Genomic DNA, 21141 nt, shown 5'->3' with positions numbered 1-21141 from the left:
CTGAGCGAGGGCACGGCTTGGTGAATAAGAGCCCCAGATGTGCCCAGCTGTGAGTCAGCACCCAGAGCAGCTGGACACGTCCCTGCTGGACACGTCCCCACTGTGGTCCTCTCCATCCAGTGGTGCATCATCTGTGCAGGGACCCAGCTACTGGACTGACTCATGTTCTATCCTTCCCCCCAGCCCGTGTGGTTGGCTGTGGTTGGAAACAGACACCTGAGCCCTGCAGTTAGATGAGCATGTGCGTGACTTTGCGGTTTCCTGCCCCCTTGAATTCCCCACTGGCGGAGTCTAGAAAAACCCTGCAGGTCTGTGGCAGAGGCACTGCCCAGCACTGACTGTGAACATGCAAGTTCTCATCTTGTTTCTCCTCCCCATGGCCTTTCTGCTGCCGCCTGGGGCTAGGACTGGTGAGTACAGCTGGGTTTGGGGTCCTGGGACTTTGGGGTGAATGGAGGTTCTTAGGGTCTGGGTTCTATCAGTTTTACGTCAGGGCGTGTGATAGATTATACCCCATTGTTGCACAAACAATTATGATAAATTTTATTCCAAGTGTGCCTCATAATTTACAGACCATTATTGTCCTGATAAAATAGCTGTCGCAGGTACATTGGCAGGTAGAGTGAACCCAGAAACAAAGACTAGACGATGCTTCAACTGGGTGTTAATAAAGTAAAATGGCCCTTCACCTGGAAGGATGTTGGACCTGGGTGAAAAATGAGCATCATGGTGAACAAACATCTTGGGTCGTGTGTCTGCACAGACCTTTGGTCTCCTAAGCCCCAGCAGGAGATAATTTAAAAAGAAGAGAAACAATTATAAATGGTGGAAGGAGACTCCTCAAATAACCTCCCTCTGTCTCTTTTCCTCCGGCATTCACAACACCGGGTGCACAAAGGCAGCACTAGGGGATTGTGGGAGGGGTCCTGAGGGAAGGCAAATTGAGCTAGAAAGTTTGCAGGAAGATCTCCCCAGGCAGAGATGAAAACGTGTCACTGCCCTGTTCAGCGGTGATGTCTGTGACAGAGGATGTGGGGGGGCTTGTCTCACCCAGCGCCGATAACCTCGGTGTCAGCCGCTGTGCAGGGAAGCAAGAGCAACAGAAAAGAAAAAAAAGATCCCCTGGGTCAGTGACAGCGGCTCCGAGCTGCACCCAAAGGGAAAGGCCCCGGGTCCCGTTCCCCACCCCCGGAATCAGCACCTCCCTGTCTGGGGGTTGCCAGGCCTGCTCGGGTTCGACCTTGGCCACCAAAGCGATTGTGGAAAGTCCGGGTGGTGACTCACCCACTGCTGGTGCATCTGGCAACAGTCCCTGCCACAAAGAGATCAGAGCTTTAGGCTTCCCCTCCTATCCCATGCGGAGCCCGTTGTGGGGCAGAGCTGAGCCACAGGGCGCCCCCAGGGAGAGCATCGCAGGGGATAGGCTGGTGCTGTGGAGGCTCCACTTTGCAATGTGGAAGTCGGTCTCAGCCCAGCCCAGCGAGTTGGGGAGTCTCTATGTATGGCCCCGGTCTCCCCCAAGCTGAGATCATCGGGGGCTGGGAAGCCCAGCCCCACTCCAGGCCCTACATGGCCTACCTGAAAATACGACGTGGACAGAAGAATTCTTACTGCGGCGGGTTCCTGGTGGCGAAGGACTTTGTGCTGACGGCCGCTCACTGCTGGGGAGAGTAAGTGCCTCTGGGATGGGCTGTGCGGGTGGACGCGGGAAGGGGAGCCGGGAAGCAGAGTCCAGGGGTCTGACTCGGTCAGGGGGCATCAGTGAGTCTCTAGGTGTCTCTGCAGCCAGCGGACTGGATAAGTCAATGGGGCTCTGGGCAGGGAGAGACAGGGAAGGGTCCCATCCCCAGGGTAGCTCTGCAGGGATCTGGGCATGGACCCCTGCCTGGATTGAGCTGAGAAAGATCAATGGGGTGCAGGGGAGCTGGGACCGGGGGGTAAAGTCCCTGAGTTCTGGATCCTGGCCTCAGACCCCAGGCTGCCCCAGTCAGTTGTCAGGGGTGAGCCCCACATGAGCCCGGCCCCCACCGCCAGCAGCTGCCTGACCCCCCAGGCCTCAAGGGTGGCACATGGTTTTCACAGCGCGATCACCGTCAAACTGGGAGCCCACGACATCAGTGAGGAAGAAGACAGCCAGCAAGTGATCCCCGTGCGCCGGCAGATCCCCCACCCAAATTACAATGGGAACACCTATAAAAATGACATCATGCTGCTGCAGGTACCGCCCCTCTGCCATAGCCCCGCCCCCAGTGACCTCACACTGCTGCAAGTACCACCCCCATCCCATCCCCCGCCCCCAGTGACCTCACACTGCTGCAGGTACCGCCCCCATCCCATCCCCCACCCCCAGTGACCTCACACTGCTGCAGGTAACGCCCCCATCCCATCCCCCACCCCCAGTGACCTCACATTGCTGCAGGTACCGCCCCCATCCCATCCCCCACCCCCAGTGACCTCACACTGCTGCAGGTACCGCCCCCATCCCATCCCCCACCCCCAGTGACCTCACACTGCTGCAGGTACCGCCCCATCCCATCCCCCACCCCCAGTGACCTCACACTGCTGCAGGTACCGCCCCATCCCATCCCCCACCCCCAGTGACCTCACACTGCTGCAGGTACCACCCCCATCCCATCCCCCACCCCCAGTGACCTCACACTGCTGCAGGTACCGCCCCATCCCATCCCCCGCCCCCAGTGACCTCACACTGCTGCAGGTACCACCCCCATCCCATCCCCCCACCCCCAGTGACCTCACACTGCTGCAGGTACCGCCCCATCCCATCCCCCGCCCCCAGTGACCTCACACTGCTGCAGGTATCACCCCATCCCATCCCCCACCCCCAGTCACCTCACACTGCTGCAGGTACCGCCCCCATCCCATCACCACCCCCAGTGACCTCACACTGCTGCAGGTACCGCCCCCATCTCATCCCCCACCCCCAGTCACCTCACACTGCTGCAGGTACCCGCCCCCATCCCATCCCCCACCACCAGTGACTCACACTGCTGAAGGTACCACCCCATCCCATCAACTCATCCCTTGAATTTTGGTCCTGTTGCCCTGTGGGGCACACACACACAGAGGTGCAGACACACTTGCTTTGTCTGCACTTTACCGGCACTTTCCTTCCCTGCCTCTCTGTGCTCCTGTAGCTCACCAGGAGGGTGAAGCTGACCCAGGCGGTCGGTCTCCTCCAGCTGACGTCTGCTCGTCACCGATGGAGGCCGTATCCCACCTGCAGCGTGGCTGGCTGGGGCCGGACTGGCTTGAACGTGAGAACCAACGTCCTTCAGGAGGTGTATCTGGTGGTGGTCAATGATACGTTCTGCCAGTACCGATACCTTTACTACTTCCCCTCCAGCATGCTGTGCGTCGGGGACCCTGAGGATGATAAGTCCATTAATCTGGTAAGTGCTTATTGGCTTCATCTTCTGGTGCCGAGTGTCCTTTCCATTTGGTCTCCGTGCTCCCCATGCAGGAGCAGAAGGAGAAGAGAAAGAGACAGTGAGAGGCAGGAGGAGGAGGAGAAGAGAAAGAGACAGTGAGAGGCAGGAGGAGGAGGAGAAGAGAAAGAGAGAGTGAGAGGCAGGAGGAGGAGGAGAAGAGAAAGAGAGAGTGAGAGGCAGGAGGAGGAGGAGAAGAGAAAGAGAGTGAGAGGCAGGAGGGGAAGAAGAGAAAGAGACAGTGAGAGGCAGGAGGGGAAGAAGAGAAAGAGACAGTGAGAGGCAGGATGGGAAGAAGAGAAAGAGACAGTGAGAGGCAGGAGGAAGAGGAGAAGAGAAAGAGACAGTGAGAGGCAGGAGGGGAAGAAGAGAAAGAGAGAGTGAGAGGCAGGAGGAGGAGGAGAAGAGAAAGAGACAGTGAGAGGCAGGAGGGGAAGAAGAGAAAGAGACAGTGAGAGGCAGGAGGAGGTGAAGAGAGAGAGACAGTGAGAGGCAGGAGGAGGAGAAGAGAAAGAGACAGTGAGAAGCAGGAGGAGGAGGAGAAGAGAAAGATAGTGAGAGGCAGGAGGAGGAGGAGAAGAGAAAGAGACAGTGAGAGTCAGGAGGAGGAGGAGAAGAGAAAGAGAGTGAGAGGCAGGAGGAGGAGGAGGAGAAGAGAAAGAGAGAGTGAGAGGCAGGAGGGGAAGAAGAGAAAGAGAGATGGAGAGAGAGGCAGGAGATGGAGGAGAGCTGAGAGAGCAAGAGAGGGAGAAAGTAGGAGGAGGGGGGAGAGAGAGAGAGACGGAGCGAGACACCAGAGGCTCAGCAGAGAAGACCAAGATAGAAAAGGAATAGGACGTGGAGGAGAGACCTGAAAATCCCATTTTATGATGGGCTAGTTCCTTAATAATAGCCGTCCCCGAAATAACATGAAAATAATCAAGTGGCAGACTACTTGGTGCGGTCGTATAAGTTGGTGAGAACAAGCATGAGCAGATGAATACATGTGGTTACAGCGCTTCTTCACTCACGCACATGTTTATCTTTGTGTTTTAACAAACCGCAGCGACTTGTGTTGCTAGTTATCTTGTGTTGCTAGATATCGAATTCTGACGTTGACGACCCAGCAGCAACAGAAAACTCACTTTGCCGCCACCACCATCTGAAACGCAACCCCAAATTGACTCCGCATAGCACGTTTTCACTTAGCACGAACATTTCCAGAAATGCATTTGTAGTGTTAAATGAGGAATTACTGTATTCCTATTTCAAGCATAATGACTAGATGAAAAAGTCAGAATTTTAATTTCCAGGGCTCGACAATCTATGTAATCTACTCGCCCGTGGTAAGTAGATTACAACCTGGAAGAGCCAGGTTCGGGCGATCTGTGCATGTTAATATCTCACGGAGAACCTCCATGGGCCTAGAACTTAGTTACAAAGAAAAGCCAAAACATTTTTTTAAAAGTGCACAGACAGCAGATCCCATACCCAAACCATAATATAATAAAACCTAACGCATTGATCGAAACTGTACCCTACTTACAGAGAGTGAAGAATTGTTTCTTGGAGACAGTCTATCTCTCTCAGAAGCTTTGGTGAGTTAGTGCAACTAATTTTTCTTCTTATACAGCACCAAAGAGGAAGTCAGACTAGCTAATGACAGTGGTGTTTCTGGTCTTAGGGTGCGTCTAGATGACGTTCCTCTTTCGAAAGAGGAGTGTAGTCTAGACGCAGCCTTAGAGTCAATGAATCCCCCATCTTGAGCATTTTGGTGTTAATTCATTTCTCTTTCTGATTGTGCTCTGGCATCCGATCCGGGCATTAACTTGCGTCTCTCTGTTTGTTCCGGGGCAGGGTGATTCCGGGGGTCCCCTCGTGTGCCGCGGAGTGGCCGAGGGCATCGTCTCCAGGTGCATAAGTAACAGCATCAAGCCTCCAGCTGTGTTCACTCGGATTTCCCACTTCCTGCGCTGGATCAAGGCCAACCTGCCAGAAATCTAGCCACATAGAGCCGACAGGGCCATCTGCTTCTGCTACCCAGCCTTCCCCTGGACACATAGGATCAGACCTTCCTCTGCATCTGGGCTTGTGACCCATTATCGATTTGTGATCGACATGGTCCTCGTGGCCAGTCTGTTGAGGGCGCCCCCTACTGGGGAAAGGCCCATGGCACAGCACCATCTCCCTGAGACAGCCTCCCCCTCCGCCCCCGGAGTAAATTGGAGCTACTGCCGCCTATAGGTCCCTCTGAGCCAGCCACTCCACGGCGAATTGGAACTGGCTCCCCATAGCGTGGAAAGACCGTGTCCCGTGTCCCTTCCTGCTCGATCCTGGATAATCTCTGTAACATGCTGATGAAACTGTGCGATGTCCCCTGCTGGGCGGGTCACCCATGCTGCGGGAGACGCATTAAATGGCTTTCATTTAAGGTGGTGTCTGGACTCCTGAGCACTGGCTGGTTGGGACAGGTGGGCTACTCAAACCCCTCACCCCGCCCAGAGTCCCTATGAGCGGGGGTGGGGAGTGGGGCTCACAGGGTGTGAAACTGCAGGGAATGCAGCCGTGTGGGCAAAAGGGAAAAGGGGCTGATTGAGCCAGGAGCTGAGCACACACCAATATTAGAGCCCATAAGTAGCCACTTTGGAGCCTCTCAGAAAATGGAGGTGTGTAAAATCACACGCGTGTGTATTTCACCAGGTAAAACAGCAAGGAAATAGGGCTGGAGAGAGAGAGAGTAGAGGTTGGATGCACAGAGACAATTTATATGGACAGCACGGAGAGACCAGTAAAATGACAGATCTTTGAGATAGGTAGATGTGGTATGGAGATAGATAGATAGATAGATAGATAGATAGATAGATAGATAGATAGATAGATAGATAGAGGAGGTGTGTGGGGATAGATAGATAGATAGATAGATAGATAGATAGATAGATAGATAGATAGATAGAGGGGGTGTGTGGGGATAGATAGATAGATAGATAGATAGATAGATAGATAGATAGATAGATAGATAGATAGAGGGGGTGTGTGGAGATAGATAGATAGATAGATAGATAGATAGATAGATAGATAGATAGATAGATAGATAGATAGATAGAGGGGGTGTGTGGGGATAGATAGATAGATAGATAGATAGATAGATAGATAGATAGATAGATAGATAGATAGATAGATTAGATAAAACGTTGCCCCATCCACACACAGACCTGGAGCTAGCTGGCCGCATTGGCATTATCACCTGCAGTTTCTTAGCACCCCCTTTTTACTATACCAGAAGTAAAAAGGGTGCAGCATTGAATGGGGAGAAAAAGGAAGGGAAAGGTGGAGAAGGGGGTTTCGTGGCTTACAGAAGGATGTAACAAGCCAGCAATCCAGTGCCTCTAGTCACCACATGTTTCTGTAGTAGTACTTGGGTGATGTTGTCCTCTCTTCCAAAGCCAGGGACTCTGAGACCCTGGGGAGGTTTTAAAACAGAAGCCTTTAAAGGCAAGGGATTTCTAAGGTCTCTCGCGGGCCCCCACCTGCTGCACGCGGAGTGCCAGAGTGGGGAACAGTCTGGATGTGGTGGCAGCGGTGGGATGTTTAGAAAAGGACAGCGCTCCTCCCATTCGTCGCCGTTACGAAGCAAAACACACTTTTTCCACACAGCCTGGAACACAGACATGACGTGGGGGATTAACGCAGGCAGCGCCTTGCATGCATCTCCGAGTCGCAACATTCAGTGGGTTTTGGTAAGACTGTGCCGAGCTTGAGTGAAATGATGAAACCCCAAAGGAATTATTTGGATGAGCCCGCTTTAGGAAGGAAAGGGGGAATGAGCACAGTGGTTGCTCCCACGTAACAATCATTTAGGTGGGGCTTGAGAGTCAATAAAAGTGATTTATGAAGTACAAGCAGCTGGATTGAAGTGGTTATAAGTGTGAAAGGGCAGAGCAAAATAGAAAAGGCACCTAAAAGAACAGGAACCGCTTTGCTGACTCTGACACTGACACCTCCGTGCAAACGTCTTACAAACTCACCCAAACACTGTTCCTGTTCCAGCTAAGCCTTCAAACCAGGGCCGTCCCTCCCTCCAGGGTCTCTGGCTCCCTTTCTTCGGTGTGTCACGCCAGCCAAAGACAGTGAGACTGCCCACTTCCCATTGGTTTATAGCAGTGTTTCTTAAACATTTTAAGACCGAGGAACGCCAAAATATAATTTTTTCATGAGAACGAGCAAGGATTTTTTGTCGAGAAAAAAAAAAACGGGGGAGGGGAGGTTATTGACCAAAAAGAAAAAGGTCTCCTGTCCCTTTAAAAGCGGCCATTTTGAACTCCGTTGTTCTCCGTGGCTCACTTCCGACTGCCTCAGGGCACACGGGTGTGCCACAGAACACAGTTTAAGAAACGCTGGTTTAGAGACTCCACCTTTGGGGCGAGAATTGTGTTTCTAGCTTCCACCCTTCCATGGGAAGTTTCCTGGCCTGTGCCTACCTGCTGGCGATCGTAGGTGGTTTTCTAGGACCAACCACCACAGTGGTAAAAAAGGCTGTTGAGAGAGGACCAGAGCTTGACGGTAACACCCTGGCTGGCTTCCCTTAGTACGTGTGAAACCACGAAGCTTTCCCCGCCCCGTATCCTTGGCCGCCCACACAAGGGTGACCCACGCACCAAAGCAACAGACACGGAGCCAGGGGATTACACCATGGAGATCGATCAGTTACATGGCACCGTTTTGTTCCCAAGTCTCTCCGAGTTGTGCACGTTTGGGTCCAGAAGTCCATTTCAGAAAGCACGGGGAGGGGAGATCTGTCACAGGACACTTTTTCCTGGCTAGCGGGGAGCACCGACGGCTCCCTTCTCCATGAACGGGCCGGACCCAGGCTGAAGGATTTCTTGGACGGCCACACCAAGCTGTAGATCAGGTTGGAGACATTCTCCCTGAACCAGCACTTCTCAGAGGGAACCCGCGGCTTGAGGAGATCCCCTCTTTAAGTAGACCCGTTTCACTGCCAGCTAGCGGCGAGTTTGTCGGAGCTGGGACGAGATGGATGAAAAGAGAGAGCCTCACGAGGAGGGTAGTGGTGCGGGGGCTGTTCCTAACAGCGGTGAGTGGTCCGGGAGCCATGATTCCTGGCTTCACTCTGCAGCTGTGGGAAGGGAGCAGGATCTAGTGGTGAGAGCTAGTCTTTTGCCTCTGGGGAACCGGTTTGTGGTGGCTCCACACACGGGTGAAATGGAGGGGAGCGACAATCCAGGTTGCCCAGGATATCTGCGTCTCTCTGCTGTGTCATTTCCCCTCTGCACTCTGGGGGGACTTTTCAAAAACCCACCCCCTGTGGTCGCTGGGATGGGGGCTGATGCCTGCTGTGCCCAGCCCCAGCCAGGTCAGGTCTGGCCCCCCCGCAAGACAGATCAAAGGGCCCCGTTCTCACCCACCACCAAGTTCAGTCACTACCTCTCCCAGCCCCCACTGCAGAGACACCAGCAGGGAGCTGAGAGGTGATGTCCAAGCCCCAGATGTGCCCAGCTGTGAGGCGGCACCCAGAGCAGCCCTGGACCCTGCTGGACACATTCCCACTGGGGTCTTCTCCATCCAATGGCGCATCATCCGGCCAGCTATGCAGGGACCCAGCTACTGGATTGACTCATGTTCTTTCCTTCCCCCCAGCCCGTGCGGTCAGCTGTGGCTGGAAACAGATCCACCGGAGCCCTGCAATTAGAAGAGCGTGTGGGTGAGTTTGCGGTTTCCTGCCCACTCGAATTGCCCAGAAGCGGAGCCTAGAAAAACCCTGCAGGTCTGCGGCAGAGGCACTTCCCTGCACTGACTGCAAACATGCAGGTTCACTTTTTCTTTCTGCTCCCCATGGCCTTTCTCCTGCCCTTTGGGACTTGGGCTGGTGAGTACAGCTGAGTTTGGGGTCCTGGGCCTTTGGGGTGAATGGAGGTTTTCAGGAACTGGGTTATACAGCTGTTACTTCAAGGCCTGTGACAGATTGGACCCCTTTGTTCCCCACTTACAGAGGATTATGATAAATTTTGGTCCAAGTGTGCCTTGTGAAGTATCACCTGAAATCTCATAATTTGCTGAGCATTATTGTCCTGATAAAATAGCTGTGGCAGGTAAAGTGAGAAGATGATACTGCAGGGTGTTTCTCAGACGTGTTTCACATGTGTGGAGCACCCACAAACCAGTTCCCCAGAGGCAAAAGACTAGCCGATACTTCAAGCAGGTGTCAGTGAAATAAAATGTCCCTTCACCTGGTTAAACTGAACGTCCTGAGGCAGCATGTAGGACCTGGGTGAAAAATACACAGCGTGGTGAATCAAAATCTTGGGACACTCATCTGCACAGACGTTCTGTCTCCTAAGCCCCAGCAAGAAGAGATGATTTGCAAAAAAGAGAAACAATTACAAATGGTGGAAGGAAATTACCCAAATAATCTCCTCTTGACTCTATCTCCCGCATGCAGAATACCGGGCCCATGGACGCAGCTGCAGGGGACTGAGGGAGGGATCCTGAGGGAAGGCAAATTGAGCCAGAAAGTTTGCAGGACGGTGGTGGGAAAGATCTCCCCAGAAGACATTAAAAGGTGTCATTCTCCTGTTCAGCGCTGATGTCTGTGACAGAGAATGGCCGTGGAGGGGTGGGGGGAGATTGTCTCATCAAGCGCCGATAACCTAGTTTAGTGCTCAGAGGTCAGCCCCACGTGCGCCCACCCCCCAGCACCAGCAGGAGACTGCACCCCAGGCCTCATGGGGGACTCTCGGTTTTCACAGCAAGATCACCATCAAACTGGGAGCCCACGACGTCAGTGAGGAAGACGACAGCCAGCAAGTGATCCCCGTGCACCGGCAGATCCCCCACCCAGAGTACAACGGGAACACCTATAAAAATGACATCATGCTGCTGCAGGAACCGCCCCCCTCCCATAGCCACGCCCCCAGTGACCTCACACTGCTGAAGGTACCACCCCCATCCCATACCCCACCCCCAGTGACCTCACACTGCTGCAGGTACCACCCCATCCCATCCCCCATCCCCAGTGACCTCACACTGCTGCAGGTACCACCCCATCCCATCCCCCATCCCCAGTGACCTCACACTGCTGCGGGTACCACCCCATCCCATCCCCCATCCCCAGTGACCTCACACTGCTGCAGGTACCACCACCATCCCATCCCCCGCCCCCAGTGACCTCACACTGCTGCAGGTACCGCCCCATCCCATCCCCCATCCCCAGTGACCTCACACTGCTGCAGATACCACCCCCATCCCATCCCCCGCCCCCAGTGACCTCACACTGCTGCAGGTACCACCCCCATCCCATCCCCCACCCCCAGTGACCTCACACTGCTGCAGGTACCACCCCATCCCATCCCCCACCCCCAGTGACCTCACACTGCTGCGGGTACCGCCCCATCCCATCCCCCATCCCCAGTGACCTCACACTGCTGCAGGTACCGCCCCATCCCATCCCCCACCCCCAGTGACCTCACGCTGCTGCAGGTACCACCCCCATCCCATCCCCCATCCCCAGTGACCTTACACTGCTGCAGGTACCGCCCCATCCCATCCCCCACCCCCAGTGACCTCACACTGCTGCAGGTACCGCCCCATCCCATCCCCCACCCCCAGTGACCTCACACTGCTGCGGGTACCACCCCCATCCCATCCCCCACCCCCAGTGACCTCACACTGCTGCAGGTACCTCCCCATCCCATCCCCCACCCCCAGTGACCTCACACTGCTGCAGGTACCGCCCCCATCCCATCCCCCGCCCCCAGTGACCTCACACTGCTGCGGGTACCACCCCCATCCCATCCCCCATCCCCAGTGACCTCACACTGCTGCAGGTACCGCCCCATCCCATCCCCCACCCCAGTGACCTCACACTGCTGTGGGTACCACCCCCATCCCATCCCCCGCCCCCAGTGACCTCACACTGCTGCGGGTACCACCCCCATCCCATCCCCCACCCCCAGTGACCTCACACTGCTGCGGGTACCACCCCCATCCCATCCCCCATCCCCAGTGACCTCACACTGCTGCAGGTACCGCCCCCATCCCATCCCCCACCCCCAGTGACCTCACACTGCTGCAGGCACCGCCCCCATCCCATCCCCCCACCCCCAGTGACCTCACACTGCTGCGGGTACCGCCCCATCCCATCCCGCATCCCCAGTGACCTCACACTGCTGCAGGTACCACCCCATCCCATCCCCCACCCCCAGTGACCTCACACTGCTGCAGGTACCGCCCCCATCCCATCCCCCATCCCCAGTGACCTCACACTGCTGCAGGTACCGCCCCATCCCATCCCCCACCCCCCAGTGACCTCACACTGCTGCAGGTACCGCCCCCATCCCATCCCCCACCCCCAGTGACCTCACACTGCTGCGGGTACCGCCCCATCCCATCCCCCATCCCCAGTGACCTCACACTGCTGCAGGTACCGCCCCCATCCCATCCCCCACCCCCAGTGACCTCACACTGCTGCAGGTACCGCCCCCATCCCATCCCCCACCCCCAGTGACCTCACACTGCTGCAGGTACCACCCCATCTCATCCCCCACCCCAGTGACCTCACACTGCTGCAGGTACCACCCCATCCCATCCCCCGCCCCCAGTGACCTCACACTGCTGCAGGTACCGCCCCCATCCCATCCCCCACCCCCAGTGACCTCACACTGCTGCAGGTACCACCCCATCTCATCCCCCACCCCAGTGACCTCACACTGCTGCAGGTACCGCCCCCATCCCATCCCCCACCCCCAGTGACCTCACACTGCTGCAGGTACCACCCCATCTCATCCCCCACCCCAGTGACCTCACACTGCTGCAGGTACCGCCCCCATCCCATCCCCCAGTCCCAGTGTCCACGGGGCGATTCCGAGGACATCGTCTCCATGTGCATGAGTAACAGCATTGCACCTCCAGCTGTGTTCACTCGCATTTCCCACTTCCTGCTCTGGATAAAAGCCGACCAGCCAGAAATCTAGCAATAGAGAGCTGACAGTCCGCCACCGGCTTCTGCTGCACCACCTGCTCCTGGAAACGCGGGGTCAGGCCTCCCTCTGCATCTGGGCCCTCGACCCATCATCGGTTTGTGATTGACATGGTCCTGGTGGCCAGTGTGACGAGGGCGCCCCCTGCTGGGGAAAGGCCCATGGCACAGCACCATCTCCCTGCGACAGCTCCCTCTCTATAGGTCCCTCTAAGCCAGCCACTTTAAGGCAGATTGGAACTGGCTCCCCATAGCGTGGAAAGACCGTGGCCCATGTCCCTTCCTGCTTGAGTCTGGATAATCATTGTGAGATATGGAGGAAGCTGTGTGACATTTCCCCTCGGTGCATCACCCATGCTGGGGGTGACATGAAATGGCTTTGTGCAGCAGCTGCAGGGGGAGTCTGGACTCCTGAGGACTGGCTGATTGAGACAGGAGGGCTACTCCAGCCCCTCACCCCGCCCAGAGTCCCCAGGAGTGGGGGTGGGGTGTGGGGCTCCCGGGGTGTGAAACTGCAGGGAAGGCGGTCGTGTGCGGATAAAAGGGAAAGGGGCTGGTTTAGCCAGGAGCTGAGCACACACCAGTAGATGAGCCCATAAGGAGCCACTTCGGAGCCTCTAAGAAAATGCAAGTGTGTAAAATCACACGAATGCTTATTTCACTGGCTAAAACAGCAGGCAAATAGGGCTGGAGTAAGAGAGCGAGAAAGAGAGAGAGCAGAGCTTGGATGAACAAGAGGGGAGCACTAAAACGATAGATCTTTGTGCTAGATGGGGGGTGGGCATAGATAGATAGATAGATAGATAGATAGATAGATAGATAGATAGATAGATAGATAGATAGATGGGGTGAGCGGGGATAAATAGATAGATAGATAGATAGATAGATAGATGGGGTGTGTGGGGATAGATAGATAGATAGATAGATAGATAGATAGATAGATAGATAGAAGGGGTGTGGGGGATAGATAGATAGATAGAGGGGGTGTGTGGGGATAGATAGATAGATAGATAGATAGATAGATAGATAGATAGATACGGTGTATTGGAGCTGAGGTCTGGAATCCGGTCTGGGATCCCCTGTTTCAAGACATCACAGCCCAGAGCAGAAAGCCAAACTCCCTGTCCCCACCCAACCCAGCACAGGGACCCGGCGTGGGAGGTGAGCACGTGGGGCGACTTCCAGGCACCTCAGGGTCTGGCTGGGACATGGGGTTGGTGCGTCCAGCCCTAGCGGGAGGGAAACTCGCCCCCAGCTGAGCAGCCTGGTCTCCAGTGATGAGTCTGTCAGTTCTCAGCCAGCGCCAGCGGCCGGGGCCTGCCAGGGTCCCTCCTCCTCCTCCATCCCCGGCTGGCCAGGGAGTGTGGAGAGATCCCCCCTCCGGGAACGGGCCGGCCCCAAGCCGAGAGATTCCCTGGGCGGTAATTCCAGGTACAGACGCTGTAGATCAGGTCAGAGACGTTCTCCCTGAACCAGCCCCCGCACTCACATCGCACATTGAGGAGATCCCAACTTCCAATGGAGCCCTCCATCCCCACCGGGCAGGGCGGAACCCCAGGGCTGCGGGGCCTTGGGTGTGGTGAGTTTGTCGGGGCTGAGACCGGAGGGGCTTGGGAAGGACAGGGAGTATCTCATCGGTTTGCACAAAGTGTACTCGGCGCTGGGAGGGCAGCGGGTTGGGGGCTGTTCCTAACAGCCGTGCGTTTTTTGGGAGCCAGGACTCCTGAGCTCTCTCCGCAGCTCTGGGAAGGGAGCGAGGTCTAGTGGTGAGAGCGGGGGGACGGTGATACTGCAGGGAGGTACAAGCCGGGTCTCCCAGGGGCTACGTGTCTCTCTGCTGTGTCATTTCCCCTCTGCACAGTCACAGCTCCCAGGGGCAGGTTGTCACAGAAACAGCCACATCCCCTGCATGTGGTTACAGAGTCATGGGGGGCTTCTCAGAACCCCTCCCCCTGCGGTCGCTGGGAGGGGGGCTGGTGCTGGCTTTGTCCAATCCCAGCCGGCTCAGGCCTGGTCCCACCCTGAGAAAGATCAAAGGGCCCCGTTCCCACCCGCCGCCGAGATCAGTCGCTGTCACCCACAACCCCCACCGCAGAGACACCAGCAGGGAGCTGAATGGGGACAAAGCCAGGGGAGTCCGAGACCCAGATGTGCCCAGCTGTGAGCTGAACCCAGAGCAGCCCTGGACCCTGCTGGACACATCCCCACCGGGGTCTTCTCTGTCCAGCTGTGCTTCATCCAACCAGCTGTGCAGAGACCCAGCTACAGGGCTGACTCATGTTCTATTCTTCCCCCCAGCCCGTGTGGTCGGCTGTGGCTAGAAACAGATCCACCTAAACTCTGTATTTAAATAAGCGTGTGGGTGACTTTGAGGTTTCCTGCGCTCTTGAATCCTCCCCAAGCTGAGTCTATAAACCCTGCAGCCTCCAGCACAGGCACCGTCCCTGCTCTGACTGCAAACATGCAGGTTCACTTTTTATTTCTGCTCCCCATGGTCCTTCTCCTGCTCCCTGGGACTTGGGCTGGTGAGTACAGCTGGTTTTCGGGCCCCTGGGAATTTGGGGTGAATGGAGGTTTTCAAGGACTGGGTTTTATTGGTGTTACATCAGAGCCCATGAAAGTTTGGATCCCACTGATACAGGATTATGATAAATTTTATTCCAAGTGCGTCTTTGTGACGTAGCTCCCCAAACCTCATAATTTCCTGACCATTATTGTCCTGATAAAATAGATATGGCAGGTAAAGTGATAAGATTATCCTGCTGGGTGTTACTCAGACATGTTTCAAGTGGGTGGAGCAGACACCAACCAGTTCCCCAGAGACAAGACCAGCCGATGCCTCAGCCAGGTGTCAATGAAATAAAAGGGCCCTTCATCCAGTTAAATTGCCATTCTGAGGCAGTAAGTAGGACCTGGGTGAAAAAATGTGCATCGTGATGAACAAATTGTTGGGGATACTGATCTGCACAGAACTTCTGTCTTCTAACCTGCAGTGGAGGGATTCTCAAAGAAGAGAAAAAGGGGGAGCAGACCCCCCAAATGATGTCCCTCTGTCTCTTCCTCCCGCATTCAGAACCCTGGACTTACAGAGGCAGCAACAGGGAATTTAGGGAAGGATCCTGAGAGAAGGAAATTCAGCCCCAAAGTTTGTGGTGGGAAAGATCTCCCCAGGCAGAGATGAAAATGTGTTTCTGTCCTGTTCAGCGGTGATGTCTGTGAGAGAAGATGTGGGGGGTTTGTCTTACCAAGCGCCGATAATCTCGGTGTCAGCCGCTGCGCAGGGAAGGAAAAGTTGGAGAAAAAAAGAAAAAGATCCCCTGGATCCGTGACACCAGCTCCGAGCTGCACCCAAAGGGAAAGGCCCCGGGTCCCATTCCCCACCCCGTAGCCAGCCCGTCCCTGTCTGGGGTTCGCAGGCCTGCTCGGGTTCGACCTTGGCCACCAACGCCATTGTGGCAAATCCATGCGGTGACTCACCCACTGCTGGTGCATCTGGCACCACTTCCTGCCACAGAGAGATCAGAGCTTTTGATTTTCCCCTCCAGCCCCATGGGGGGCCCAGTGTGGGGCAGAGCTGAGCAGGGGGCTGGCATCCAGGGACAGGGATCCCTCAGGGAGAGCATCGCAGGGGTAGGTTGGGGCTGCGGAAGCTTCACTTTGCAATGAGAAAGTCGGGCCCCACCCAGCCCAGGGAGGTGAGGGGGCTCTTTCATTGGATCTGGTCTCCCCCCAGGTGAGATCATCGGGGGAAAGGAGGCCCGGCCCCACTCCAGGCCCTACATGGCGTATCTGGAAATACAAGATGGAGAGGAGACTTTTGGCTGCGGCGGGTTCCTGGCGGCGAAGGACTTTGTGCTGACGGCCGCTCACTGCCAGGGAGAGTAAGTGCCTCTGGGCTGGGAGCAAGTTGGGTCTGCGGGGGATCCGGGAGCTCTGGTGCCGGTGTGGGGGGCAGGGAAGGGGTAGGGGGTGGCCAGGCTGGGGGAGAAGAGCCCAGGGGTCTGGCCTGCTCAGGGGGCATCGGTGAGTCTGGTAAATCAATGGGGCTGCAGAAAGCGAGCCCAGCTGGTTGTGGCACCTGGCCCAGCACGGGGCAGGGAGGGGAGAGTAGGGGTACTGGGACGCTGAGACCCAGGCACTGGGATGATAGTGGGGTGACGTCACTGGCTGGGACACTCAGGGCTTTGTGCTGGGACCAGGGCCTGCCAGAAGGAAAGGCCACTCACGCCGTGCCACACCCCACCTGGGACAGCCAGCCCCTCTCCAGCAGGGATCAAATGCGGGGAGGGGAGCTGCTCCGTGGGTTGGAGACGAATCTGAGATCTGGCCTGAGAGCCCCGGGCTGCCCCGTGGCCTAAGATCAGAACGTACGATCCAGAAACACACGTGTCCGACCCCACCCCTAACACCCACGTGCTGCTCTCGGCTTGTACAGCAGCATCACGGTCACCCTGGGAGCCCATGACATCAGCCAACAGGAAGAGAGCCAGCAAGTGATCCCCGTGCAATGCCAGATCCCCCACACGCAGTACAACAATCAAACTCGCAGTAATGACATCATGCTGCTAAAGGTACCGCCCCCATCCCATCCCCCGCCCCCAGTGACCTCACACTGCTGCAGGTACCACCCCATCCCATCCCCCACCCCCAGTGACCTCACACTGCTGCAGGTACCACCCCCATCCCCTCCCCCACCCCCAGTGACCTCACACTGCTGCAGGTACCGCCCCCATCCCATCCCCCACCCCCAGTGACCTCACACTGCTGCAGGTACCGCCCCCATCCCATTCCCCGCCCCCAGTGACCTCACGCTGCTGCAGGTACCAGCCCCATCCCATCCCCCCACCCCCAGTGACCTCACACTGCTGCAGGTACCGCCCCCATCCCATCCCCCCACCCCCCAGTGACCTCACACTGCTTCAGGTACCGCCCCCATCCCATCCCCCGCCCCCAGTGACCTCACACTGCTGCAGGTACCGCCCCCATCCCATCCCCCACCCCCAGTGACCTCACACTGCTGCAGGTACCGCCCCCATCCCATCCCCCATCCCCAGTGACCTCACACTGCTGCAGGTACCGCCCCCATCCCATCCCCCACCCCCAGTGACCTCACACTGCTGCAGGTACCACCCCATCCCATCCCCCACCCCCAGTGACCTCACACTGCTGCAGGTACCGCCCCATCCCATCCCCCACCCCCAGTGACCTCACACTGCTGCAGGTACCGCCCCCATCCCATCCCCCATCCCCAGTGACCTCACACTGCTGCAGGTACCACCCCATCCCATCCCCCACCCCCAGTGACCTCACACTGCTGCAGGTACCGCCCCCATCCCATCCCCCACCCCCAGTGACCTCACACTGCTGCAGGTACCGCCCCATCCCATCCCCCACCCCCAGTGACCTCACACTGCTGCAGGTACCGCCCCATCTCTTCCAGCTCCTGTCCTCTCCCTCCCCTGAAAGATCCATCCCCCAAGAGGCATCTGATTTCCCTTCTTTCTCTCCCGCCCATCACAGCTGCGTCACAAGGCCGAGCTGACTCTGGCTGTGAAAGTCCTCGCCCTCCCCCGGCGGAAGTTACGGAAGCCGGCTAAATGTAGCGTTGCTGGCTGGGGCAAGATCAGTAACGAGAAGAACGCCAGGACCTCGCCGACCCTGCAGGAGGTGGAGCTGAAGATCATGGAGAACGGTGCGTGTCAACAGTCCCGCTATCGGAACTTCAACCCATCCAGCATGCTGTGCGTGGGGGACTCCACGGAGGAGAAGGCCTCATTCAAGGTGAGCATGGTACAGGGCATCTGGGGCCAGGTGCTGCTAGAACAAGAACCAGCGGTGTATTGGAAATCAGGGATGGATCTTGGCCGTGATGGAGAAATCTTAGAAATCAGGTTCGGGAATCAACTGGATCACCTGAATCAGGGTGGAATTTCTGCATCGAGACCCTGGGGATAGATCTGAGATCCTAGAAATCGAGGCCATTGCATCGGTCAGACTCTGGACATCAGGGATGGGAACAGAGCCAGGGAAAGAAACGGGGCATGGAGGGTAGAACTCATACACCACAGCTGGCTAGAGCAGGGGTGGGCAAGAATTTTTGACTGGGGGCCACTTCTGAAAGTTTTGAAGTGGCCCTGGGCTGCCCCAGAAGGGGCGGGGCCTCAGGCAGAAGGGGCGGGGCTTCAGGAAGAAGGGGCGGGGCCAGGACACTGCCCTGTTTCCCCTCCCACAGACCCTGATTAGCTTGGCCTTGGGAGAGCACGCAAAGTCTTCCCCCCACCCCGGAGAGAACCACCAGCTGTTCTGAACAGCTGGTGATTCCCTGTAGGTATCGGCGCCTCTGGCAGTGGGAGGAGACGTTGCGTGCTCCCCCCCCACTCCATCCCCAGGTCAAATCGTCCTGAGGAGGAGGAGCAGGTGACGTCTCTCGCTCCCTGCCCCCGCCCTGCAAGGGAGCCCCCCGCCTTGAGCCAACAGTGAGCTGAGCAGGGCAGGAAGAGATCTTGCCCACGTCCCTCATCCCCTGATTGGCCTGGGGGGCGGGAGGGTGGGCAGCAGGCTGTCTGTGGGCTGGATCGACTCACATGGCAGGCTGGATTTGGCCCACAGAAGCCTTCTTACCCACTGCTGGGCTAGAACCTAGAAACCAGGGATAGATGCCAGCTGGTTCCCTGGATCATGGGGCACAAGCCTAGATGGGTCCTGGTAGAGCAAAGGGTGGGCAAAAAGATGGTGGTTTGCCGGGGTTATCTCCTGGCGGGTCACTGCTGGACTATTTACTTGCCTCTCTGCAGGTACAGGCAATCAGAGCTCCCATTGGCTGGGAATCACCATTCCCGGCCAATGGGAGCTGCAGAAAGTGGCGCAGACTGGAACACCACTTCCCATAGCTCCTATTGGCCGAAAACGGTGATTCGTGGCCAATGGGAGCTGCAGGAAGTGGCACGGACTGGAACGTCACTTCCAAAAGTTCCCATTGGTCAAAAATGGTGATGCATGGCCAATGGCAGCTGCAGGAAGTGGCGTGGACTGGAACACCACTTCCCATAGCTCCTATTGGCCAAAAAAGGTGATTCCTGGCCAATGGGAGCTGCAGGAAGTGGCAAGGACTGGAACACCACTTCCTAAAGCTCCCATTGGCTGAAAACAGTGATTCATGGCCAATGGAAGCTGCAGGAAGTGGTGAGGACTGGAACATCACTTCCCATAGCTCCTATTGGCCAAAAACGGTGATTTGTGGTCAATGGGAGCTGCAGGAAGTGGTGTGGACTGGAACACCACTTCCTAAAGCTCCCATTGGCTGAAAACAGTGATTCATGGCCAATGGGAGCTGCAGGAAGTGGCGAGGACTGGAACACCACTTCCCATAGCTCCCATTGGCCAAAAACGGCGATGCACGGGAGCTGCAAGCGGTCATACCCGTGCAGGCACAGGTAAATACAACAGCAGCCTGCCCGGGAATAACCCTGGGAAACCACGCCCGGCCCGCAAGCTGGTTAATACCTGCCCCTGTGGCAGAGACTGGGGCATGAGTCCCTGGAAGAGAGGTACCGAGCTGGGTTTCAGGACTGTGCGTAGCTAAAGCAGCTCACCCTTTCCTGGGACACCACTAACCCCGCGCCTGGTGTTTACTTCTCAGGGTGACTCCGGGGGCCCCCTGGTGTGTGACGGGAAGCCCCAGGGCATCGTCTCCTATGGCAGAAAAGATGGGTCAGCCCCCCAGGTGTTCACCAAAGTCTCCAAATATGTTCCCTGGATCAAGAAAATGCTGCACAGGCTGAAGCCTTAAAGGGTAGCGTCCATCTCCTCTAGCATGGCAGGAGAGAGAGGAGAGTGGGGAAGAGCGATGGATGGACGGATGGGCATGGCGATGGACAGACGGGCAGACGGACGGATGGATGGGTGCACGTGTTGGGCATAAGTCTGGACACCCGATGCGGTGAAAACAGAGGATTTATTACGCACAGCGCTGCTGGAGTGCTACCAGGGGTTAAGCGGGAGCACACTTCTTAAGCAAAATGTTACACTAGATGATAGAGGCGGCGGATGGACGGAGGAGAAGCCGTTCGCGAGGTTCTAGCAGCAAAACGAAATGAGCACATAAGCCAATAAGCTAAGAAAGATGACACAGCATCTCCGCCCGTCGCCAATTCAACACCTTATCTCAAATTCCTAACACGCTAAAAAAGCCAACATCGACCAAACAGACAATTTAATGGCAACTTTGGTCTATTTGAATTCTGATGTGTCTACAGAAGGGTGGTGTCGCATCGCACTGGCGTGAACCGCGGGTCATGGGCCCATTATCTAGGATGAAAGGAAAACAGTAAGAGCAGATCACACTCACTAACATTAACATGGGTTGTTTTGGTACCAGACAGTGTCTTATCTGGTGAGACCCCTTGGAATGCGGTTCCCAGGGCAACTATGCCTTTCCCAGGGTTATGCTAATTTATGCTAACTGCCGGTGCTGTTTAAGTTTACAGGCCTGTCTCAAATTTTAGGGTTGAATAGGGGTTCTTAGCGAAATAACATGGACTGCCTCAGTTTACCCTGCAGAGGGATGGATGGATGGATGGATGGATGGATGGGCAGAGAGATGGCTGGGTGGATGGATGAATGGATGAGTCGATGAATGAATGTGGCATCATTTATGGTTCATTTATTATGTTAACTAAGAAATGCTGTTAGATATAATATTTGCTGATTAGAGTTAAATTGTAG

General features: G+C 56.2%; 2 protein-coding genes across 2 annotated transcripts; both read left to right on the top strand.

Annotated features, from left to right (window-relative positions):
- Nucleotides 1-346: 346 nt before the first annotated feature.
- LOC102463428 (granzyme B-like) lies at nt 347-5851 on the top strand. The gene is made up of 5 exons (XM_014578957.3): nt 347-410; nt 1523-1670; nt 2083-2218; nt 3156-3410; nt 5283-5851. The coding sequence occupies exons 1-5, from the start codon at nt 347-349 to the stop codon at nt 5427-5429; spliced, it is 750 nt and encodes a 249-aa protein (XP_014434443.2). The 3' UTR covers nt 5430-5851.
- A 2605-nt stretch (nt 5852-8456) lies between these two features.
- Nucleotides 8457-20921, top strand: LOC102463197 (mast cell protease 1A-like). The gene is made up of 7 exons (XM_075911899.1): nt 8457-8517; nt 9081-9144; nt 10190-10356; nt 16118-16298; nt 16853-16988; nt 17938-18198; nt 20057-20921. The coding sequence occupies exons 1-7, from the start codon at nt 8457-8459 to the stop codon at nt 20204-20206; spliced, it is 1020 nt and encodes a 339-aa protein (XP_075768014.1). The 3' UTR covers nt 20207-20921.
- The last annotated feature ends 220 nt before the right edge of the window (nt 20922-21141 follow it).

This window comes from Pelodiscus sinensis, chromosome 30 (assembly GCF_049634645.1).
Source record: "Pelodiscus sinensis isolate JC-2024 chromosome 30, ASM4963464v1, whole genome shotgun sequence".
Lineage (NCBI taxonomy): Eukaryota > Metazoa > Chordata > Testudines > Trionychidae > Pelodiscus > Pelodiscus sinensis.
This window is presented reverse-complemented; position numbering and strand designations above follow the sequence as displayed.